Source organism: Notothenia rossii (genome assembly GCF_949606895.1).
Source record: "Notothenia rossii genome assembly, chromosome: 8".
In the NCBI taxonomy this organism is placed as follows: domain Eukaryota; kingdom Metazoa; phylum Chordata; class Actinopteri; order Perciformes; family Nototheniidae; genus Notothenia; species Notothenia rossii.
The window spans coordinates 57154587-57179840 of NC_136906.1; the positions used below are offsets into that span (position 1 = coordinate 57154587).

At 38.9% G+C, this 25254-nt stretch overlaps 2 protein-coding genes across 9 annotated transcripts; one reads left to right on the plus strand and one right to left on the minus strand.

The window, feature by feature from the left end:
• Positions 1-3460: 3460 nt before the first annotated feature.
• pla2g7 (phospholipase A2, group VII (platelet-activating factor acetylhydrolase, plasma)) lies at positions 3461-13651 on the minus strand. 7 transcript variants are annotated; one of them, XM_079647003.1, is made up of 12 exons: positions 13487-13651; positions 12709-12773; positions 12497-12624; positions 11597-11747; positions 10960-11053; positions 10788-10856; positions 8732-8903; positions 7599-7712; positions 7119-7210; positions 5685-5855; positions 4336-4484; positions 3461-4256 (listed from the first exon to the last, which is right to left on the minus strand). In XM_079647003.1, the coding sequence occupies exons 3-12, from the start codon at positions 12590-12592 to the stop codon at positions 4156-4158; spliced, it is 1209 nt and encodes a 402-aa protein (XP_079503129.1). In that variant the 5' UTR covers positions 12593-12624; positions 12709-12773; positions 13487-13651; the 3' UTR covers positions 3461-4155. The 7 variants fall into 7 exon arrangements, with proteins under 7 accessions (XP_079503129.1, XP_079503127.1, XP_079503126.1 ...); XM_079647001.1 differs by lacking the exon at positions 13487-13651 and adding an exon at positions 13321-13461; XM_079647000.1 differs by lacking the exon at positions 12709-12773 and having other exon boundaries at positions 13487-13628.
• ints9 (integrator complex subunit 9) lies at positions 8870-23848 on the plus strand. 2 transcript variants are annotated; one of them, XM_079646996.1, is made up of 17 exons: positions 8870-8999; positions 14552-14679; positions 14772-14832; positions 15005-15067; positions 15353-15492; positions 15752-15838; positions 16125-16245; positions 16728-16862; positions 19120-19231; positions 19380-19560; positions 20220-20280; positions 20839-21010; positions 21107-21231; positions 21896-22063; positions 22265-22363; positions 22456-22593; positions 23495-23848. In XM_079646996.1, exons 1-17 carry the CDS (start codon positions 8919-8921, stop codon positions 23669-23671), a joined length of 2049 nt encoding a protein of 682 aa, XP_079503122.1. In that variant the 5' UTR covers positions 8870-8918; the 3' UTR covers positions 23672-23848. The 2 variants fall into 2 exon arrangements, with proteins under 2 accessions (XP_079503122.1, XP_079503123.1); XM_079646997.1 differs by lacking the exon at positions 8870-8999 and adding an exon at positions 14014-14165.
• The last annotated feature ends 1406 nt before the right edge of the window (positions 23849-25254 follow it).

The window sequence follows — 25254 nt, forward strand, 5'->3', positions numbered from 1 at the left end:
TTTTTAACCGAAAATATCACCGAATGTCAGAGAACAGGGTTACGTTGATCATACTCCGCATATTTGTCCGGGTGTTTGATTTCAAGTGGTGGAGTAATCCCGAAGTGATGAAAGTCTTTGCAGTTAAAACCCCCTCGAGAAATGTCAGCTGAACACGTTTTACAAATCGCAATCCGCGCCTCTTTCTCTGATATTTTGAAATATCTCCAAGCAGCAGACATGTTGGCTGTGAGCCAGCCGCGAGCATGGTCGTGCGCCGTGCTTTTCGCCGCGTTTTGATTACGTCATCACAACAACACGTCAGTTGTTGTTGTAGGCCTGGCTGTTACAGTCTTTATTTACACTATTTTGTTGTAGGCCTACTGGCCTAGATGTTTATGCCGTTTTAAAGCACCTTGGCTTTGTTCTGAATGCACTTTGTTGTAGTTATCCTACAGAGAAAAGAAAATGCACTTGACTTGGAATTAATGTAGGCCTACTGTATGCATTCAAAAGTGCTAAATCAATGTTTTATGGACCATACTCGTGATTACTATTTAAGTTAAGTTTTGCCATAATCATGTCTTTTTCCATAATCAGGTAGCTGAACAACATTGGTAAAAAATGTATACATTATATATAAATCATTTTCGGCATTCGGTTTTCGGCCAAATGTTTCATATTTTCGGTATCGGTTTCGGCCAAGAATTTCCCATTCGGTGCACCCCTAATAAACATCCGCCTCTTCCAAGGAACGAGGGACCATGCGGCAGAGTTTCAGTTTCAGTTTTTTTCGCCGGTCAACATGTCCGTTAAAGTTTAAATCTTCCGGACAAAATTAGAGAAGTGCCGGTCAAAGGTCTTGTTTATTTATTGAGCTTTAAAACAAATGAATAACGACTCTATATAATATAAGAATAATACACGGGGGACGGAGCCTCTCTTTTCCTCCCCCTCTTCTGAGAGCCCAGCAGTTGATCTTTGAGCACACTCCCCTCTCCTGCAGGGGGGCGTGGTCAGCTGTAGCTAATTTGCATTAAAGCTACGTCACAGAATCAGCCCTTGCAAAAACAGGGCTGGAAAAGAGCAAATAGAGCGAAATTAGGCATGGCTAAAATGCATGGTCTGTTTGGTATTTTGAAAAAAAAAAAATGTTTTATATAAGTATGGCCCTACAATATGTTTCAAAGGTCCACTTTAAGAAAGAAGAAAACTACTATAAATGAAATATGATATAGTATTTCCTGAAAGTAAAAGCGGTCGACATTTAGTTTGTCTCTTTGTTTCACGCACAACCTGCATTGACTTGATTTTGTTCGACTACTCGAGTGTTTATGATTCTGATGTTTGTCCATTTCCTTGGCAGCTGGAGATGTTGTGAATGGGAGTCTGACCTGCTAGACAAGGGGTCGGCAACCCGCGGCCCACGGGCGGTCCTTTAAGCCCTCTGCTCTGGCTCCCTTGAGCTTAGACAAAAATAAGAAGGAAATAAAATAAAAGTATTTGTAGGACTATTTATATTTTGTTGCATGGTTGAAAATGTTTTGTATCTTGTATTTTGAGGTGATACTGTGACACATAAATAAAAAGGTTTTAATTAGGTAAACTAAAATATGCGTCACATCCTGCTACGGTCCCGCGCGAGCGCCTTTTCTTGGAGGCGAATAACCTGACCCCCGGCTCGATGAGCGAACTATGGATAAATCAAAGAAAAGTACCGGAGGAACACAGGATTTTATTATGTGTGGACAGAGTTATATGCTTTCACAGCAAACGATGCTGGTTTACTGGTATGTTTGATATGTAGAGAGAAGTTGTCAACGGTGCTGCAGCCTTTATGTATCGAGGAACAACAAGGGAGAGGAAGACAGCTGAAAATCTTCAGTCATAATTCAATGGGGTATGTAATTTATTTCAGAAAACACTTTTTGTTATATTCCATGGAATGCTCTTAACGTCCCGATAGCAATGAATATATTAAATGCTTTGACAATAAATACATACAAAAATGTCATCTGTGGAAGCCGTAGCGCTGTAAAAAGCATGACCAATCAATTTAGCCGGCCCGGCTAAAATAACTGGATGGCCTACCTGCCTGTCAGCCTTCCATCTGTGCACAAACTTATCTCGTGGACTGGCCTGATTGATGATGCGCGTTCGTTTGTGTTGGAGGAGGCATATTTTTTCCGGTTGTGTATTTTCAAATTCTAGCACACTCGAGCTGGTTTCTCCATTCTTACCTACCCTACCTTTAATTCTTTTTAGGGTGCAGCTATATGTTTTATTTATTTCAAAGGGGGCCCATTTTAATAATATTTTTTTTTTCCTTCAAATGTGCAGAGGACTCCCCAAGTGCTGTGTTTAATTTATTTTAAAGTAGGCCTGTGTATTATTTTTAATTCTCCTTATAGGAGTTCTTTGTTTCTTATTAGAGGTTAACAGTTTTATATAATGTAATAAATAGCCTAATAAATGCAAAAAAACTGCAGTTTTTGTCTGATATAGCAATAAATACAATTTTATTAGCTATCAAGCTATGAAATATGTTTTGCGGCTCCAGACAAAAAATGTTTGGGAAAAAGGAGCAAAATGGCTCTTTTGATCAAAAAGGTTGCAGACCCCTGTGCTAGACAAAGGGACTGATTTAACTAGTGCAAGGGCTTGTGTTTGGTTTGCTTTTGTTTCATTGAAGACAAGTGCCGGTATGACATCTGTTTTCCTCTGGTTTTCTATTTATAATTTGGTGGGTTTTGAACGAAATTGATGGGGTTTGTAAAAATGTCTCCTAACTGAAAAGATTTTCAATAAGCTGCAGGTTTCCATCTCCAACACTAACACTGCTCTAACGATTCTCATTCAGCTTTAACCCGTTTCTCTCAGCAGTTACATTGTAAGATTAGTCTAGGAAAAAAGGGCACCTAAACTTGTCCATGGATTATGTTTACTAATACGCATCTCCATTTGGACTTCAGAACATCACTTTGATTATTTTCCATCAGATGAGGTCGTTTTGTCGTGGTGGCCCTATGGCACAAATGAAAGCAGTTTCCCTGGGGTCTGGCACAACAATGTAAACGCATAAAAATTGTTTTTACACCTAGCTAGCTACACCTTCAATATACAGAAAAAATTATTCTCTCAAAGTATTTTCCATAAAAAATAAATAATAAAAAAGGCATTGTGTTAACAAAAGATGTAACAAATAAATAACTTTTTTAACTTGGAAAATAATCTATATGATTGAAATGGCAGCTTTGGGAATTTTTGTCTGGGTTTATATTTGTTATAAATGACACTGCAGAATTTATTTTTTACATGCATCAAAATTAATGTTGCTATTCATTGACATTCAATTCCCCCCTGGCATTTAGTATACCACCAATTACATTTTCATTTAATAACTAGAGCATGTAATAAAATATTTGGGTGTGAGGTAAAAGAAAATGAAGCATAAAGGGTAAATGAATTGGCAAAAGCTGGATTTGTATACAAAGCAGATTTATTGGATTTGTGTTATGGCAGATATTTCAGACATTTAATGTATAAAAGTGTTAGGCTGAGAGCCAGGAATTACAGTACTGCGAGTTCAGGCACATGGTATCTCAATGTAGCTTATTAGTGTTAAAGCTTTTAATGATCTCTATTTACATACTGTGTAGCTGCTCCTGTTGAATCAGGAAGGACACATTTAGTTTGATATCATGGATAGGTTAATAATTTATCTAAAATCATACAAGTCTTCAATCTTTTTAACAATACCTATTGGTTGGCTACCTCATTGTAGACGTTATTCCGTAATCACACTGCAATCAAAGAGTAGCTGGTCTCTTTTGGAAGGTCACATCCAAAGAGACATAATTTGAAATGATATCTCAGTTTATATACACTCTAAAATGATGGAAAGCCTATGTCTACAGAAATGGCTGCTAATGGTGAAGATGTCACAGTAAAAAGAAGTGTTCAGCAACATTCAGGCCTCAGGGAACAAACGCTGGTACGCTGAGTGAGTGTTTTATCCATGGAGGAAAACAAACCACTCTTGCTGATGAGGTAGAGAATATCCTTCCTATTGATTCCTTCTCCAAAATGTTGATTCTCTTTCTGTTTGGAAAGCCTAGTAGGCCTGGCTTGAAATCGTTTTGGACTGATCAGCTGACTCCCAAGGTTCAGGGGTGATCAGATGGCAGACTGAAGCACGGTAACGTTAGTTCCTTGAATGAGATTTGGATCTTGCCCGTCGATCAGAGCGTCCCACTGATCGAAGTTCTTATGTAGACCTGCGAAATCCAGAGTTCAAAAAGGGGCTTTCACAAATTATACACCTGAGACACTAGATTGGGTTGTGCGTGTCCGTACCTAGATGGCGCTGCAGGAAGGCTAGTGTTGCTTGGTTACACAGGTCCATGGCGATCTGCGAGCCGATCTCTCCCTTCAGCTTCATCAGCTTGCCGATCCAGTTCCCCGTCAGGAAGGTGAAGTCCGGGAAACTCTGGTGGACCGTGCCTCTGCAGAGGGAACACATCGGGTAAGGAAACCACACACTTTTACAAGGGCTGTTAATGCATTAACGCTGGAAATTCATCTGGAAACATTAACGCATTAAAAAAACGTCACAGAACAGAGTTTGACCCCAATTTCCTCCCTTAATACCAGCATGCTTACTTGTCTTTGGTATCCTTTTTTAATGCTAAATTCTTTCTTAAACATACTTATTTTGTATTATCCTTATCCTATACCAAAGCAAATTCCTTGTATGTGTAAACGTACCTGGCAATAAACTTGATTCTGATGGATTTTTACCATGAATCGCAAAGAATTCATGGAAGCGGACTTGCACACGCTACATGTGATGCACCGACTGGAGACCACTGGACATCAGTGTGAACCATCACTACCACGCTGTAACAGCACACCTGCACTTGTTCGCTTTAGTTGTGATGAAAACGGAAGAAAGGCCTTTTGACAAGCCATCCTCCAGTTTCTTGAAGATGTACAGGAGTGGGACATAGTGGACAGATAGCGCTCGGCTCGCAGTATGATAGTGTCAGCAAGGTTACTACATCAGGACAAAAGCCACCAGACTCAGAGACAGTTTAATTCCACAGGCAATAAGACTATTAATCACGTGAACTCTGTAAAGTGCCTCCATAAACATTCATCTGTTGCATCTTGCCATATATTTATATATCATATTCCATTTACGTGTACAGTATAAAGACTCTTCTTGCACTATTTCAACTTTATTTGTATTTACTTGCACATCTTTCAACATTCTCTTGCACTATTTTATTTCTTTTCTGTTATTTATTTCACAATTGTATTGGTTTTATTTGTTTTATGTGCTATATTATTCATGTTACATTGTTGGAGGAGCCTGGGACTTCAGTTTTTCATTGCCATATCTACACTGTAGCTACTGTTCATATGACAATAAAGCCTTGAATCTTTAACATACGAGCATATGGCCCGTGTAGCACACATAATGTGCTTTGTCAATACTTTAGCTAAGCGTTGGAAAAATTATGGAACTTCCGGGCAAACGTTCAGAAATGATGTCATAAGGTAAAACATCCTCTCATGTCTCTAACCTGTTTGTCATGCATCTGTGTAGTACAACATCACACGTGTATTCGTTTTTTCTCCCCCCAAAAGGATTAATCTAACTGATATTTTTACAGATCACCCTGAGTTTCTGTTGGTTGTACCTGATGGTGATCATTTTCCTCTGAATGACGGCTGAATCCAGCTTCTTCATTCGGCTGATGTTTCCCGCCCACTGGAACTTCTCTGAGTTGATGAAGAAGATGGGCTGCTTCACCCGGGGAAAGATCTCATCGTCCAGAGGGAACATCCAGGCGTCCAGGGCTACGCCACACCTGACGGAGGAGAGATGAGAACGTAAGGTTAATGAAAATACTGAAAAATGATAATGTAAAGCAAGCAATAAGTATAGCAACAGTAAATGCACTGGCAGTTCGGAGATACGCTTCAATAACATGTCTTCTTTCAGATTAGTGTAAAGAAAACATCCATCACAGAAATGTAGATGTTTGTTTAACTTACTTTGTCTGTAGATATCTCCTTAATTCATTTTCAATTTGCTCTAGATACAGTGAGGCAAAAAAGTATTTAGTCAGCCACCAATTGTGCAAGTTCTCCCACTTAAAAAGATGAGAGGCCTGTAATTTTCATCCTAGGTATACCTCAACTATGAGAGACAAAATGACAACAACAAAAAATCCAGAAAATCACATTGTCTGATTTTTAAAGAATTTATTAGCAAGTATTTGGTCACCTACAAACAAACAAGATTTCTGGCTCTCACAGACCTGTAACTTCTTCTTTAAGAGCCTCCTCTGTCCTCCACTTGTTAACTTTATTAATGGCACCTGTTTGAACTCGTTATCAGTATAAAAGACACCTGTCCACAACCTCAAACAGTCACACTCCAAACTCCACTATGGCCAAGACCAAAGAGCTGTCAAAGGACACCAGAAACAAAATTGTAGACCTGCACCAGGCTGGGAAGACTGAATCTGCAATAGGTAAGCAGCTTGGTGTGAAGAAATCAACTGTGGGAGCAATTATTAGAAAATGGAAGACATACAAGACTACTGATAATCTCCCTCGATCTGGGGCTCCACAACAATTACAGGCCTCTCTCATCTTTTTAAGTGGGAGAACTTGCACAATTGGTGGCTGACTAAATACTTTTTTGCCCCACTGTAATGCTCTGATTGCATATTAAGACATTCAATTTCAGAAAAAGTGTGATATGAGAAATACTTGTCTTAACTAATCAATGGCTGTTTTTCTCTGATTTATGGAGTTATACAAATTAGTTTATAAAATGTCTTCTGACTTTAAAATGTCAACAAAATGAAACCTTAATAAATGTTGAACCTGGCCTATTTGTAATATTCAAATTTCTACCTGGAAATGTATGCATATCTGCACATATATAATAGGATTTGCATATTTTAACGTTCAGAAAACTTGAAATTAAGCAACTGGGGAAGTTTAATGGGGATATCTTGGTTAAGATGTTTACCCTAACAACCTGTTAGTTGTTACTGCCTCTCAGGAACATGGGTTATGATAATGTAGGAGACCTGGATGTTCATTGTAATTTCACATACTTGAATTTAACATCTTTGCAGAGAGCTTCGATGACTGTCGCTCCCCCGAAGGAATGCCCCACCGCTGCGATCCGACACAGATCCATGGAGTTCTGGGAGAGGGGACACCAGGAAGGACGAGGGGACACAGGTTAAAACTCAGCTGTTATCATGTGAACACCAGGTTCTGACATCAGAGCACAGGTAAAAGGACATTGTGTATATTTCAATGGTTGTCAACAAAATTCCATCACAGAGATGAGAGCCTAGTGTTGAAATATTCAACAGTTGCATTTGAATGTATTAGTGGAAGAATACATGTCGAAATGCTCCCCATGCTGGAGGACATCCTGCTTGTTTGAAACCTGGACTAGGCACATATTTCCTTGTCTTATTCTAAATTCTATAGTGTGTGCATGTGCTGCTGCCTGTTGGATGATTTACTGTTCAAAAGAAACTCACAGTCTATGAAAACTAGGTCACATTATCTCAGTAGGTTACCTCCAAAGTTGTCCAGTCAAATTTAGATTTTAAAACATTTTGCACTGGTATCCCTGAGTTGATTTCCATGAGTTTGTCCAGAGCCAGAATGCATTCATCTGCTCTCTGCTTCACCTGGGAATGACGCCAACAATTCACAAAGGTTAGAAGGGAAGAAACAAAGCCATAACGTCACAAAACCAAGCCTTTAAAACTTCAGATTAATAGAGTCTACATTTTAATCTGTTTTAACAACAAACAAGTGACTAAAGAAGACTACTAAAAGTCATCTATCCAAACATTAGCCTCCTTTATCTTAGCGGTGTTGACATGAAGTCATGTAACTGTGATGTAGTTTGTTTATTGAGTGGTGCTGTGATGATGTATTTTTGTAAGTTAGCATTGCAAGGGATCCCTCAACTAAAACCAATGGGAACAAACGTTTATTATGCTTGACACATTTTGTTCAGTAGGATCATCTCCGCATTTTAAGCGTAAATCCAATCGGCAGAAGTAAAAAGCTAATGTAATGATATAAACGAACTACATCACGGTCACATGGCCGCGCATCACCACCGCTAAGCTAAAGGTGGACTTGTGGCGGTGTGATGTTTTTTAGCCACTTGTTAGCAACCACTATTTATATGACTCATTCATGAGTGGAGTATTTACTGCGGTATTTTATGTGGTAGAACAAAACGTGCAGATCTTTTCAGCTTGTGTTAACCACGGACCTTATATCGGCCTTCTAACTACAAACGCGTTCTGTTTGCCACAGATCCTAATTTCTGCTATACTCCAAAACTGGATGGATAATCCCAATGGCTTTTGTCGAGGGAGCCCTTGTAATGCTAACTTTCAGGATGGAGCTATGAAAATGTGTCGTCGCTGCACTATTCTAAATCAAATGTAGCATTTACAAACAATAAAGATGGCATAGATGCCAAGATTTAAGTTCAAAAGATCAGATTAAAGAAATAGTGGTTAGAGTTGTCTCCGTGTCATGCACTATACCAACCCACTTAATATAAAAGAGGAATAAAGTATTTTCTACCTTTCTAACAAAGAGTGATAATACATGTTTTTGCTGTCATTATTTTGAGCAACATTTCGCACTTTGACCCCCTCTCCCACACTACAGTATGATTTGTTACCTGTTTATTCCGGAGGGTGAACTCGTTCTCTCCGTGCTGCAGATTCCTGTAGTACATCCACTCTTCTATCAGGGTGTCCTGGGCCGAGGTGGAGGTGATGGACACGGTCTTGTCCGCCTTCTCCGACTCTGTCTTCTCACGTAAATAATACGTAGCCGAGGCCGACTCGTCTCTGTGTGATACAGAAATGCACAATGTTGCAAAATTAAACTCAAATGAGTATGAAAAAAAGTTAAAAGAATGTTATGCCCTTATACGCCGAGTCAAAGTGAGTACAAAAAAAGTATAATAAAATGTTTTATTGACTTATGACATTGTTTATATTCTTGTTGCAGCCTCTGAAATGTGATAACTTGCTTTCTTTTGTGTCATATTTACAATGACTCATTACAACAATTGTAGGCAAAGAGAAAATATGGAGTAGGTGAATGGGTAACATTTAACTGTTATGCTTATGGGGGTTTTCCTTTCCTGGAATGTTTTTATTTGTTTGTTGTGCATGTAAATGGTCTTCCAAGACTACAATCCCAAAGTTCCCTCCAGAGGGAGTTTCTCTCACACTCACTCCCCCCCCTGCCTGAAACGCTTCCATTAGATTCCTTTGTTGACTTCCATAACAGAGACATTCCTAGTGTACGTAACACTCGTGCTTCTATTGGCTAAGGGATGGGACATTTCCTACACATCTCTAAGCAGTTGATTACTAACCAATCAGAGCAAACTGGGCTCTGGTTTCAGACAGAGGGTGAAAACAGGTGCTGCAGCACAGGCAGTATGAGAACAACAAAGAGCTTTATGAACATAAAAGCATGGAGACATGTCACTGTAGAGGGACAAAATACAAATAGGAACCTGAAAATAAGTATAATATGGCCCGTTTAATGCATACTGTTTCAAGTAAATAAGAAACAGACACATAATCTGATTAATACATCTGATATGTGATCTTCGTATTCAAAATCTTTGACTAGTTCTCAATCTATTACAGACTCATGAGTGTAAAGCCTGAATTTCTCCTTTTTCAACCTGTTTATACTCCCGACGGTGAATTACTCATGAGGCTGGAAGACAACCAACGTTCTTTGTGACTGTTCTGGTTTGTTTGTGGTAACAGACTCAACATACTAACGTGACATAAGCAGCGGTGGCTGGTCGGCTGACTGACCTCTGAGCATGAAACAAAGTCTGTCTGATGTCACAACACTGGCACATGTCTTTTTCTGTGGATTTAAATACCACTTCAACCCACAAGAGTGACTAACTGTGGCCATTATGTTCATCTCCATACGGTCCCCTTGTCTCTATACTGAAAAGAAATGTGATGAGCTGGTTCGTACTATTGTTGCACAGCCTGTCCCCTCCTACTGCTCACATCAACAGACCAACACTAGCAGGGGAGACTGCCATGTTATTTGCATGGCTACAACGTCCTCCAACAGGTTGCCACATGTTCTTTGTTCAGTAAACATGTCAGTTTGACAAGAGACAAGAAAGATCTATAGCTAAAACATTAGGGATGTTTGAACAAGAAGCGCTATGTGTATTTATTGAAAAAGAATCATATACACGATCAAGTAAACAAAGGATTAACTGAGAATGGTTAAGAGACTTTTAATAGGTAATACTTTTTTAAAAACTAGGCTTGTTTTTTTAAATAAATATACTAGATGGCATAGCTGATTTCCTTTCATATCATTAACTGTAATGGTATGGTCAGTTACACAATATATATTGATACTCAAGAGGAATACTCATAGAAATTCATTTTTCTTTTTCAAAAGGATTATCGCTACATATAATTTAAAAGTAGCATAACAGAACAGGAAATTGGGGGGGAAAGTTTTTTACGGGGGAGTGTGACTATATAAAACACTTACTAGCACAATTTGTCATATTTGTAGTTTAGTTTCTTAATGTATTTTAATTAGTCTAGTACTTAGTTGTTTCGTTTTTGTGTCATTTGAGTTTTTTCCGATTTTTTTGGGGTCATATCTAGATGTCGTGATATTGTTGTTTTGTTACGGGTATTTAAATAAAAATAAACTTTGAAAAATACCTGTGTTCCACAGACGCCACGATGAAGCCCTGAGAGGCCAATTCTGCACATATAGCTGAATACAAAGTCCTAGCAAGCGTAAACAAGAGAGATATTAATCACACCATTCGTAGAAGCTGATAAGTGAACATAATCAACAATGAGTTAATACTGAAGGAGTTCATGTTTATACCTAAAAGCTCCAAGGCCGTGGGAGAAGATAACTACTGGACATTTTTCATTGGATTTAAAGGGAGCGTCCAAGGAGGCTGGAATCTTGAAGGACCCTGAAAACAAACGACAAAACATGAGTTCTTAAAGCACAACACCACTGTTTTGATCAATTTGATCTACTTTGCTAAAGGATATGGAGATGCTTTATAACTGATAACGATTTCCAAAAGCATACTATGGTTTTGGAAACTTACACTCCTTTTAAAAAACTGCTGGTTCCCAGTGAGAAAATGAACTTGCATAACTGAAACTCACCACAGTTGGTTAATTTATCATTTTAGTTGAATTCAAAGAAAATATGAAAACTTAAAATTCGAAAAATCACTTTGATAAAAATACAAATTACTTCATGCAAGAAAGTTCTTTAGCAGACTTAGAATAGAAGATATACATAGAAATTATAATTTGTCTGCTTGGAAAAACATTCTAAAGTCTAAAACATCTTGAAACACTTTAGGGTTTAGGGGTAAAGTATGTTACTTGTGTATTACATAAACGAAAACATGTGAAGAGTCCTAGTCTGGTCCAGGAAAGACGAGTTAAGGCAGCATAAACTTGTTTAAAACTTGCGCTTGTTATTATTTGAGTATAATCACCAAAGAGGTAGTTGAAAATCCTTTCACTGAGACTCCTGTTTATCTTCATAAAATCTGCCAGACCATTAAAATATTCCACACACGGAACCCAGTCTGGTCTGTCAGGTTTTTCAGTCTCTTGACAAGGATAGTAAAGCCGGAAGAAGCTCCCCTGTAAGCGGAAAACAGATAAAAAAACAGTGTTATTAGCTGACACTTACTCTTTAAATGTGCATGCAGAATAAAGCAAACAAATACTGTTTGTCTGGGTCTCAAACATATTTCATGATATATTTTTGGTACAGTTTCTGTATCGTAATCATGTTGAACTTTGAAACTCTTTGTTGAACTGCTGAGTGTAACTAATGCAGGTCATAATGGAATGAGTTACACCTTCTTAATCCTGCTAACTAAACAGATTAATAGCAGCTACATTAGCTGTGATCCAACAGTAGAAAATATATCTAGGTGTGCTGTCCATATCAAATAAATGTACTGTGGCTTTAAACAATGCTGTAATTCAGTGGTATTCTAGATTAATCATATTTATTTCCAATGTATCTCTTTTTCCTTTTTGGGAAGAAAATATGATATTTCTCCATCCGGATCAGAATCAGAATAATTGTATTTATCCCAGGGGGGAAAATGTGTTTCATAAAGGTTGCTCCATTATTTCGAAAAAATAATAAAAATAAAAATGATTTATATAAACATCAGAACTAAAAATGTGCTACAATAAATACATTTGTGTATCAGAATAAATATAGATATTAATGCTACATGTTTGCTCTAGATGTACAGTGTATTAGAGTAACGTTCCTAAGTGATATGAGTATTGCACAGTTGAATAATTTCACATGTTATATCTAAATAAATAGTAACATATTTAGCCATAAAGATGGTGTCTTTATCTGCTTTTACCTGAGCGGTGTGGTCCATCATGAAGTCAGTGCACCCCACAGCATTAGGGCCCTTGCCTTGAGGAATCCCAAGATGATTACTGCAGGTGTTCCCCATGGCGAACAAACCGAGTGCGTACCTCCTGTGGTCTGACAAAGACAGATAGACTTGTTTGATAGAAACACCCTGTCACACTCGACAGGAAGTAATGACTATGTGACAGTGAAGATTACCTGATCTTGACCTAACATGACTTGGCAAAAAAGAAAAACCACTCACAGATGATTCTGGTTTCAGGCTGTGCATTTTAAATAACAAAGAGTTATGGATAGTTTAAATTGTATACACTTATTAAACAGTATAAAAATGCTCACCATCTCTGCACATTACTAGTGATGTTTTAACGATGGATTAATAATGTGACATCAAAACAATTCTTAAATCAGACTTTGGTTACACATGGAGTAAATTCACAAGCTACCCTGCAGTTTACAAAGTATACTAGCTGCACCTTTACCAGCTTTGATAACACTTTAATGATCAATAATTATAATCAAAACATATAATATATACTATTCTGAAATGGGCCAATCAGCATAACGACTACTTTAACTTTTGGTACTTTGAGTATATTTTGATGCCAATTTAGTATTCATACACTCTGGTATTTCTACTTTTACTTAAGTACAATATCAGATTACTTCTACTACCTGAGTTGATCCACCTGTTGTCATTGCATGCCGAAGTGTACATTGATGTAATAGCCATGCGTAACATTACAGCTGTTTTCAACTAGCTATATACACGTTTATTTGACGGTAACAATGTGGCGTTTCAACCCCTACCTGTCCTTGCCCACTCGTATATCCTCTTGGCTAATAACTGTACAAGTCCTCCATGAGAAAACATCGACCTCAGTAGCGTCTAAACCGAGATAACCTCGGTATCTTCTGATAAGCTGCTAGCCACAAAAACATCAGTAGATCTATTTAACAAAAAGGAGAGACCTACCGGAAAAACTGAAAAAGCTGGGTGCCAAGTGTTACTACATTAGTTTCGCAACATTGTTACGTGACCAATTTAATTTCCATATACCGATAGGAGTCACTCGGGAGTCCTTAGTCGGTCGTTAGTTTCTGTGGTTAGCTAGCAGCTACTAGCATGGGAGGGGGCCAAACCAAAGTAGTGAATGGAGTGTTTATTTAGCAGCCGCCCCACCGCTGGGTGGCTAACAACAGCCTCTAAAGTCAACACAATACAACGTCATGTATCCCATGTATCGGGCTGACATATTATCATGATAATGTTTTCACTACACCTTTCAGTTTTTCTTAAACTGAGTGTTGTATGGCTCTGGCTTGAGCCTGCGAACGTGACTGACAGCACTATGCGCACGTGCATTTGTTGACAGCAGTTATCGACGCTTTGGTTGACATGTTTTTAACATTTTGTGAAGCATACTGGCTTTTCTTGGCAGTTTCAAACATCAACAAGGTGCTAATAATTAGCTTGCCTGTATAATGTATTTACTGTATCTTAAGTAGCACTCCGCACATGTAGAGGGCAGCAGAGGGCGAGCGTCAGAGAAACCAAACGAGCGGAGTCCTGAAAACACTGCAGGAGGATGCAGTGTTAGCATAGCCGAGTAAAGATAACAAATGTTCATAAATCTGCGTTAAACATGAAATTGGTGAGTTAACAGACTGTGAGCCGTATTAACACAGTAAAGTCATGCCAAGCTGATGATACCGCTGCGCTACTAAATCGTTTACCATATCTTAAGTTATAGTTACTCTGTTAGCTTAGCAGCTAATAGCCCTGTTTGGTCCTGTCCTCATACATCCATGGTTCCCATCATCCTGTGAGGCTAACCTTAACTACCCAGCCTCAGCTATACAAGTGAATGTATACAGTACCCAGTGGTACTAATATACTGTTAATGAAAGGAGCATTGTGTTGTTACAATGAGACTAATTTTAGAGTTGTTTGTCTGAGTGACATACAGATTCTCTGCCTGTACTAAATGTGATCTGAATAATGCATGTCTCGTAATGTCATTGCTTTCCCTTCTCTCAGTATTGTCTCTCTGGTCATCCTACACTGCCTTGCAATGTCCTCAAGTTCAAATCCACCACTATCATGCTGGACTGTGGGCTGGACACCACCTCTGTCCTCAACTTCCTGCCCCTTCCTCTGGTGCACAGGTGAGCACAGAAGTAATGCTTTCATTTATTGATTGATTAATATAATACTGGAGTTCTTGTTGTGATTAGATGAATTCGTTATTTGTTCTCAGCCCCAGACTCTCCAAGCTTCCTGGTTGGGTCTCTAAGGATGGATCAGCTAACCTTCAGAAGGTTGGAAAAGTTGCTTGAGTTGTATTTAGTTCACCATTTGAATTTAAGCTGTTTCTGAACTTGTTTATTTTTTGGTTAGCCTTATATTATTTATTTTTCTAGTGACTGTAAAGTGCAAACACAAGATTTGTTTGTCAAAAAAGTAAACGCATTGTTTTTTCTCAATTTGTAGGAGCTGAAGGAGTGTGCAGGAAGAGTGTTTGTGGACTCACAGCCAGAGTTCTGTCTCCCTGAGGTAGTACACTCTGCTGCCACACATACAATATATTTATGCAAGTCTGTATTACTTTAGTAATCAATTTAATGCTTCAAATAAATGATTTGGAGGAAGGAAATTATAATGATGCTAGCATAGAAAAGGGAACCAAGAGGATAGCCTGCCTATTTTAGTTTTGTTTATGATCACTTTTCTTCACTTTTCCTTCCACATTCTAGTATATTAATGTAAGTTACAATAAATGCCCTACCTAGAATAATAACACATTTGGTCTCGATAAACCTTTTCTCCCGTTTGCCACAGAGAGAACTGCTGGATCTGTCCACCATTGATGTCATCCTGATCTCTAACTACCACTGTATGATGGCCCTGCCCTACATCACTGAACACACCGGCTTCACTGGGACAGTCTACGCCACAGAACCCACGCTGACCATTGGCAGGTATAGAGACAAAATACATTTGAACTTTGTCATATTGTTTTTTTGTTAATTTAATGAAAAATGTGCATTTTATTTGCATAATGCTTTCCATTTTCATAATGTTTTTGAAGCCACAGGTCTAAAGAAGTCTAACTATTCATTTTGTGTTTCTTAGTTTGAAGGATAATGTATGATGTTATGGCTTATGTTCTGTTGTTAACCAAGGACAGTGGCTGGGTTTTCTGGATGTTTTCATAATGCTGACTGTTCTTTTCCTCAGACTGTTTATGGAGGAGCTGGTGAACTTCATGGAGAGAGTTCCCAAAGCCCAGTCTGCCACCTGCTGGAAAAATAAGGAAATGCAGAGGTAGGAAAACTTTTATGTGAATAAACAAAACCAAAAGATTATGCAAAATACTTTAAAAAGATTATCCGTGGGTACATATAGAAGGGCTACCTATATGTAGATGTGGAAAGTATTTATTTCAAAGGATAAAATGTCACATTGGAAACCATATACGTAAAAGAAAATCTAATATTAGCTTTTTTGTCTTTGCCTCTATTTATCTTGTTTTGCTTTGGTTTACAGTTACATTCCAGCAAATGCATTTACCACAATACACTATGATTCTCATATAAGTTTATTATATCAGGATGCTCCCTGGGCCCCTGAAGGATGTAGTAGATGTGTGGGCGTGGAAACGAAGCTACAGCATTCAGGAGGTCAACTCGGCTCTCAGCAAAGTGCAGCTTGTGGGATATTCTCAGAAAGTGGTAAGAACTCAAATTCTTCTTCTAACTAAACCATACTAATACAGACCATATCTTTGTTTGAAGAACGTGAATGATGTATTCAATAATTTTCCTTACAGCTATTAACTTCTATTTGTGTTAAATGTTATTTTGCAGTTACAATCAACAATCAAGATGTAACAATTGTGCATGTGTATGGCCCATTTCCGTGCACTATTTTCAAAATACGTTGCGTATTTGCAATAAAAAGTTAGTAAAGTTTGGAGAGCCTCCGTTGAAATGTGCATGTAATAATTAGTATATATTCTTCTTATCTAGTTAATACTCAAAGGAAAAAGAGCATGGTTTTCATTTCATTTGCACATTAGTGTTTTTCTCATGCACAATCCTGTACACACTGTGTTGCAGGATTGTTATGCTTTTACATGCTATTAAAATACTTGTCGTTTTCAGTTTTTATATATTTTTGTTGTCTCCTATTGACAACTTCTCTCTGTCTCCAGGAGTTGTTTGGAGCGGTACAGGTCTCCCCTTTAAGCTCCGGTTACTCTTTGGGCAGCTCTAACTGGATCATCCAGTCTCATCATGAGAAGGTTTCCTATGTGTCGGGTTCTTCCCTACTCACCACACATCCACAGGTATTTCTAACGCTAGAGGAAATCACACATTATGGGCATAAAAAGAAAAAACCTGCAAGCACCCCAAATGTGATACAGATCTTTACATACAATAGAATGCATGTTATTGTCCCCGTAAGGAAATGTGTTCTGTCCTCGTCTTGCAGTTTCACTTAATATTACTTAATTCTAGGTGTATATATGTGAAGTACATTTAAATTAACATGGCAGATTTGCAAAGGGAGAGTTCATCCCCAAATAATGAAATAATAATGAAATATTAAGTTTTTGCAAGCCTGCTTGTGACAGTGCGAGATGATAATAAATGCAATCCTCAGAATAGATGCGTGCGTCCTTTAGTGTTGTGATACAGTTGGCTGCTTTAATATGGTAGGAAGAAAATGTATATATTTTCTGGTGAGAACTAGGTCTATGGATTGACATAAGTAACCAATTATGATTTCTGGAAAGAGACATTTCTGAATAGTTTTTATAATTTATTATTTTTCCACTTTTAGCTTCACAATGTTCGAGAAAAAGCAGATATCTCAAAAACTCTGTATCTCACACAAAAACAATCTAGATAAAAAGCACAACAGGTGAGAATACAAATATTTATTCAGGGTTGAACTGTCTTTCCAAACAATCTGTAAACTAAGAAGATAATCAAACCTTATTATGTAAACTTTCAAACGTCAGTTATTTCCCCTCTGAGCTCTATCTAACTTATTTGAGCAAATGCTTGAGAAAAAATGAACCTCTTTGTAAACCAATCGTGTCTGGTACCAGAATATGCAGAAGCCCATGTACTGAGACTTACTTACTCTCCTTTCACATGTCATCCCTTCTATCTCCCCCTTTCAAATCTATCTCTTTCGTAGTGCACCTATGCTGGTGCAAATAAATCATCTTTAAAAAGAAACTGGAACAGCTTTACAGATCCGGGGCCGTATTCACAAAGCATTTTATCTTACCGCTAGGAGTGCTCCTAACTCGCGCTAAAATATTTTACGTAGGAGTTTTTTCTTAAAAATTATTCACAAAGCCGCTGAGACCTACTCATACTAAGGATAAATCACTAAGAGTGAACTAAGAGTGACGCGCCGTTGCTATGGATTACGTCGATTCTCGTGCATGAGTTTAGAAGCGGTCAGTACGGTGATTGGTTGTTCAGAGCAGGCGAACTCGGTGAAACTCATCCGCAACATCCCACAAACGAGCCCACTAAATCACCGAAAAACAAGGAAATAGCCTAGGCTAGAAATGTATTCCTATCAAATAGTTATGGACAGTGCAGTTAGCAGAATACAGGCATGATGACAAGTTTGTGCAGACCACGATAATGACGTTGTATATGCACGTTAAAGAGAGAGAGCAAACAATAAAAATACGTAAATTGCATTAAATCAAGGGGGCAATTAAAAGCACCCTGCAAACTATTATCCAATGAGCATATTTCCAGCACTTAAACACTTTCAATAACAGCCCATACCGCCGTCCAAGTCCCCCTATCATGATGAATGAAAACAATCTGTGTTTTGATGGAATGTACTTTCTTTCTATTGACGAACACGTCCTCATCTTTTGATGGCGCAATTATTTTTATGTGCGTCCCGTCAATAGCACCGACCGCACCGGGCATACCTGCAATTGCCATGAAGTTGGCTTTGATCCTGTGTAGTTGTTGACTGTCCAAAGGAAACCGGATAAACTGTTGGATGATATGTGGTCTAGAGAGCGCGTTGATGGTTTGGTTTATGGCACGGCTGACTGATGGTTGCGATATTCCTAAATCGTCGGCATTGCAAAGTTGCATTTTCCCTGTTGCTAAATATCGTAGTGTTGCCAAACATTTTATTTCCGGACTAATCGGGTTATTCCTGTTAGTCGGGGATGTTATTGCATCCCGCACTAATTCCACAACAAGTTTGATACCCTCACGATTTAGCCTATATCTCTTGATCAATTCACAGTCTTCCATTGTCTCCAAAACATCTCGTCTCGCAGCCATTTTCAGATTCTTTGTGAATAGGTCTTACTGAGTTAGGAGTCCTCTCGAGGACTTTTAAGCTCTCCTAAACTTAGGTGCTACTTTTAGGCCTAAAATACTTTGTGAATTGCTCTTAGTGAATAAAATTAGGAGTCCTAAATTTAAGACTGACACGCCCATTATGTTTAGGAGTTTCTCCTAAATTCGCCAGTTAGGAGCCACTTTTAGCCCTAAGATCCTTTGTGAATGCGGCCCCTGGTGTAAATGTATCTCTTTTTCTCCTCCTAGCCAATGGACCAGAGCTCCCTAAAGAACAGTGACGTTCTGATTCTGACCGGCCTCACCCAGATGCCCACCGCCAACCCAGACGGCATGCTGGGAGAATTCTGCAGCAACCTTGGTTAGTCCTTATGTACTTTTTTATTAAAGTTTTATGATATGAAAAAGTACATGTTTATAGAGCGTATGACATTAAAATACTCTTTCTTTGTTGATTTTGAGTGTTTTCATTTAGTAATGTAGTATTTATTATTTATCCGTGCCTGTAGCCATGACGATTCGAGCAGGAGGCAACGTGCTGGTGCCCTGCTACTCCTCGGGGGTGATCTACGACCTGCTGGAGTGTCTGTACCAGTTCATCGACAGCGCCAACCTGGGGACCACGCCCTTCTACTTCATCTCCCCCGTTGCCAACAGCTCGCTGGAGTTCTCTCAGATCTTCGCTGAATGGTGAGATGCTGTTTGTTAACATATCCCCAATTTAGAAATCTGTTGTTGAACAGTACCTAGACAAACAAACACATTTTCATTTTGGTTTGTCAGCAGGATAAAACAAAAGTGCTTGCCTAATTTGAATGAAACCTGGTGGCGGTGTTCACGGGCAAAGGACGAACTCATTGAAATGTTTTTAAATTATGCAGCACTCATTTTTAATCATCTTAAAGAATATTACTACTTGGGCATGGTCTTGACAGAGGTCTTAGTTTTATGAGTGCCTTTCTTGGTTCTACCTGTGATTTTTCTTTTTCTTTCCACAATTATAATAATGGAGATGCAACAGCCAATATAAGTGTTAGTCTGTAAAAAGCTGTAGGCTGCTGCAGCACAGTCTCTACTGATGATACTTTTCTGTTAAATTGGTGCGTTGCCTCCGACTAAAGTCTTGTCATGCATGTAAATAGTTTATCTCTTGATTTGAATGTTAGTTCAAAAGCGTGTTAATATATTCAAAAACACATTTCAAACCATGCATATTTACAGCAGTGCTGATTGGCTAACACTGTTATGGATACCTACAATCATACTTGTTTAAGCCAGCTTTTGCTTGTTTTCCAAGATTTTTCTGGGACATTCTGATTAGATTGACCATTTCCTCCTTCTTTTCTTAGGTTGTGCCACAACAAGCAATCAAAGGTGTATCTTCCAGAGCCCCCATTCCCCCACGCAGAGGTGAGTCCTGCTGCTTCTTCTACACTTCATTTCGGAGATAGTGGATAGTTAGAAATCCTGATTTATATATGTTTTGTATACTGGCAAATGAGCACCAAACTTACCCTGCAAGAGAATAAATAACTTAGAGATGATTTCTCATTTCATAATCAGTTATATGACATCAGTATCTCGCAGTGTTCAATGTATTGTATGTGTTCACTATAAATGCATGCTTTCAAAGAGAAGCTAAATGCTCTTTTCAACATCAGTACTACCCTAAATATTCACTTAAAATCCATTGCAACACCTGTGTACAAATGTACATTTAGGAAGTATATTTTAATATACATTTTATTGTCAAACATCATATGTGTAATTCGTGGCTCAATTCAAACGGGATCGAAAGATAATCTTTCTCTCTCCATTGACTTCAATACATAATTTTTCCGAAATAAGGTCCCATGGAGCTCCCCCAGAAGGGGAGGGACTTCGCCACTCTATAGTAATGTTGTCTTAACGGTTATGTGAATATACAGGAAATGATAACGTTGACTTCTGTCTTGCACCCCCTTCCAGTTGATCCAAACCAATAAGCTGAAGCACTACCCCAGTATCCACGGAGACTTCAGCAGTGAGTTCCGGCAGCCCTGCGTTGTGTTCACGGGTCACCCCTCTCTGCGCTTCGGGGACGTGGTTCACTTCATGGAGCTGTGGGGCAAATCCAGCATCAACACCATCATCTTCACTGGTAAATATCATTCTATTACAAGCACCGCTAGCCTCTCAAGACTCACTCTATGCTCTGCTGCTACATGCCTCTCTGACTCTTCTTTCACACCACCAGAGCCAGACTTCTCCTACCTGGACGCTCTGGCTCCCTACCAGCCGCTGGCCATGAAATGTGTTTACTGTCCCATTGACACACGGCTCAACTTCCACCAGGTGTCAAAGCTGCTCAAGGAAGTCCAGGTCAGGTTTGTCATGTTACCAACCCCTTTGATTAATAGAGATAATGTACTGTTAGCACTTTCCACTTGAGGAATTCTAAGGAAAAGAAGTACAATGGATTGCACCTACCTGAACAGGGAGTCTTATAGTTTAAGGCAGAACATTTCAAGTTTGTCCAGCTCAGAATTGACTGCCTCATGTTCATTTTTTTTCTTATATTTTGTGTACTTGCATGCAAAACTATTGAAAGGACAGTTATGCAATAACACAAATAATCAATTAGTGTCAGCACCAGTCCTGTGGCTGAAACAGGAAATAAAAAAAAGTTTTATAAGCCAATAGGCAACGCACAAACGACAACATTAAGTGTTTCAGGTGACCCTGTAAATCTTGAATTATGTCATTTTGTCTAAAACTCCTCACTTTATCAACCGAATGTAGTGGATTTTTGGGACTTGGCACACAGTTTGCATTTCCTGTAAATCTTTCATAATAAAAGTAATCTAAAGTTTGTCAGCCAGTTAAATGCTTTTAATGTGGATCTGCAGCAGTAAGAAAAGCTCAGTGAGTAACACTGCAAATATATAAATGTTACAATTCATATATTTTAATTGTAGAATATTTCAATCGGTGGCCAAATCAGCTGAATCACTATTGATGATTTTAATTTCCCTGTGTGCTGCAGCCCCTCCATGTGGTGTGTCCGGAGCAGTACACCCAGCCCCCCCTGACCCAGTCCCACCGCTCTGATCTCATGCTGGAGCTGCAGCCCCCCCCCATGCCCTACAGGCGCTGCTCTGTGCTCAACCTGCCCCACAGACGCCGCTACGAGCGCGTCTACATCCTGCCGGAGGTGAGTCGCATCACAGCTGTCACTCATGTTCTATTCTTCCTCAGCTTGTCTCCGGTTGTTGAATAAAAGATAAAACCTTTGGACTCAGATGTAAGAGCATATTTGAAATTGTCTCATGTGTTGGCAGGAGGCGATGACATATGGTGAATAGAATTCTATCAGAGCACAGGTGTCCTAAATGTCTGATTCTTCCTCTCGTAGCTGGCCAACTCCTTGGTGCCCTCCGAGATCAAACCCGGCGTCTCCCTAGCAACGGTGTCTGCAGTGCTGCACTCCAAAGACAACAAGCACACACTGCAGGTGGGTCCTGTGAATCTGTGCCACATAATACACATACCAGTGTGTAAATATAAAAATATTTGCTGATGTTTTTCCCTCTCTTGTGCTGCCAGTTGGTGCCCAAACCCCCTCCAGTGGCCCCCAGCAAGAAGAGGAAGCGGGTGCTGGAGGAGCCTCCGGCAGTGCTGGCCCCCAAAACCCTGCTGAGTGGAGCTGTGCCCCTGGAGGCCTTCCTTGCCACGCTGCAAAAGGTGAGAAATCTGCAGACATTCATGGGAGCCTCAGTGTTGTTTGTAGGGCTGCACAATTCATCTAAATGTAAACATATCTCAATATGAGATAGTATTTGTTACAGAATGTGTCCTGGCCTACAATTCATATTCTACAGACTTAATAAATACGTCTTTGTTTGGTACATATCTACGGGGGTCAAAAGATGCAAAAGCGCTACAACGGCCTAAAACTTTTCCATTCGGAGAAAAGAGCTGCAAAAAAACGATTTTCCAAAACACATGCACATGAAGATGCATCTTCACCAACTTCTCAACACAAGCGCAGCATTTTAGAAATCATTCATCAACTTGACAAAACAGGCCAATGTTTAATAAAAGCGCTGCAAATACAAAACACATCGGAAACTGGGACACTAAAAGGTGATGCACACAATTTGAATATATCTTTCAATGATGGTAGAATAGAATAATGATGCCATAACATCCCCAATATCGTTAATCACATCGCAAATGCAACATCATAGAAAATCATGTTTTCAAAAATCCTGTTGCCCTAATTGATTATTTAGCAGCCAGCTGTTAAATTATTTTTACCTCATTTGAAACTCTTAGGATTAGTAGTTTTTATAGAAAGGGTCAACGATTTGATCACAGATGCAGGAATGCACAGGCCCACGTCCTTCAGAAGCCTTCTGTAAAGTTTTCAAAAAACACCTGCTGCTTTTCATCATGGCACAGTCTGTTCAATTTAATTAGCTATAAAAACTATAAATCCACAAGCATTACAGACACTTTATGTAACATTTTCGCATGACACCAGTATAACATTCACTCAGGCCTTTTTTGTGTGACATTTTCACATCATTGCTGAATGAACCCGCCTTAAAACGTGCTTATGCATTCATCTGTCGCCCTGCAGCACGGCTTCACAGAAGTGAAGGTGGAGGAGACGGCGGACGGACACATTCTGCACCTGCAGGCGGAGGACACTCTGATCCAGCTGGAGGAGGACGGGACTCACATCGTCTGTGACAACAACGAGCCGCTGCGCACCACCCTGAGAGACCTGGTGCTGCGCTTCCTGCAGAAACTCTGACCTCATCACGCCTCAGTATTGTTCGTTTTTCTGCTTTATTGGACTACAAAGGTAAAAAGAGATGATGATGGTGGAGGAGGACGAAGAGCTGTGAACTGGACTGTCCCACCTCAGTAACTGTCAAGCCATATTTTGTAAAATAGTATTTTGTATTAAAAATTTAAATTGTTTTTGTTAGATCATCTCTGAGTTTTATATCATTGCATTGTCCTTATTCAGGAAACTGTAATATAGAGAAACACAAAAGAAAACAATTCAAATGTCCTTTGCATCTCACGTTATCCAACTTGGTTTTAAAAAATAAGAAAGTGTAAACATATGTTTAAATGTTATTGAAAATGTATTTAAACCCTTAAATAGGTTAAACCCTGATCCTGTCAGTGTTTGTGATCAGATGTTGCAGGTTTTCAGACCGTAAGTAGGAACATGTTCAGTGCTTTGAAGAGAGAACAAAATGTTCCTGCTGTATCTGAATTGGATGTTCTGAGATCTTTTGAAAAGGAATAATTGGCCCTTTTTTACATTTGTAATTGCAGGAAAAAGCACACAATTGAATAAAACATGGATGATGGCTCACTTTCTGGCACATCTACCAATCATTAAACCTTCCTCCACAGGTCAAACTGAGGAGGTTTAATGATTGATATTTATACTTTGGCTCAAATCTAGGTCATGTACTGTAATAGTTTGGAAAGGTCAATATTCTTATTTGAAAAAAGACCTCTCAGTTTACTCATTTCGTTTTTTGTTAGCAATACTCTTAATTGTGTAGCTGCGTATATCTACAAAAAGCATGACGGAATTCCATGCTTAATATTTTTTGATAAAACAAATCATTCTAACAAAAAAAGGTAAAAGACAGAATTTAGCCAGGCAATGTAGATTCACTTTATAATAACTGATACATTTGACATACTTTAGAAAATAAATTGTGCTTATGATTGAGAGTAGTCATATTTAGAGGTGAAACAATTAGTCAATGTATCAGTCAAACGATGGGAAAATAAACATTTGTTTTGCTAGATTGAAAAACTATGGGTATTATCCCGGTTACATTTTCTAACGTTGGACAGATACTGTTAAACAGAATCTGTACATTAGCCTGAAAACTCAAAACTGAAATTAGGCCCTCTCTGAAAGTTGGTTAGAAAAACAAAAACAACTCTGGATTGGCTTTTTATTTGTCACAAAATAGGTGAAGGGTTCACATGCAGCTCAAATGCATTTCATAATATGCTTTCAATGTACAATATCTTACAGTGTATTACATGACCATTGCTTTGATAATACAGCTGTGTGCAGCAGAAGGAACATAAGGGGTTAGACTCAACAAATACACCTCCAAAAAATAAAACTTGTCTTTTTCCTTCAGTGATAAATTAACATATACCACAGACGCAACAAACGTTGAACTGCTCCTGTTTGTCCGCGTGCCGTCTTCGGGGAAAAAGAGAAAATGTATCACGGTTTGTTGCGTTTCAGCGGTTGCTCTTTAAGTGTGTGTGTGTGTGTGTGTGTGTGTGTGTGTGTGTGTGTGTGTGTGTGTGTGTGTGTGTGTGTGTGTGTGTGTGTGTGTGTGTGTG

What these genes read in the sequence shown, in the direction of transcription:
- pla2g7 (XM_079646998.1), bottom strand. Translation starts at nt 12,781, where the DNA reads ATGCACAGCCTGAAACCAGAATCATCTGTGAGTGGTTTTTCTTTTTTG. An exon ending in TCACCCTCCGGAATAAACAG is followed by an intron (nt 7,713 to 8,731) that starts GTAACAAATCAT and finishes CGTCATTCCCAG; the next exon opens with GTGAAGCAGAGAGCAGATGA. An exon ending in TGCAAAGATGTTAAATTCAA is followed by an intron (nt 5,856 to 7,118) that starts GTATGTGAAATT and finishes CTCCTCCGTCAG; the next exon opens with GTGTGGCGTAGCCCTGGACG.
- ints9 (XM_079646996.1), top strand. Translation starts at nt 8,919, where the DNA reads ATGCACAATGTTGCAAAATTAAACTCAAATGAGTATGAAAAAAAGTTA. An exon ending in CCCCATTCCCCCACGCAGAG is followed by an intron (nt 20,281 to 20,838) that starts GTGAGTCCTGCT and finishes ACCCCCTTCCAG; the next exon opens with TTGATCCAAACCAATAAGCT. An exon ending in AGCTGCTCAAGGAAGTCCAG is followed by an intron (nt 21,232 to 21,895) that starts GTCAGGTTTGTC and finishes TGTGTGCTGCAG; the next exon opens with CCCCTCCATGTGGTGTGTCC.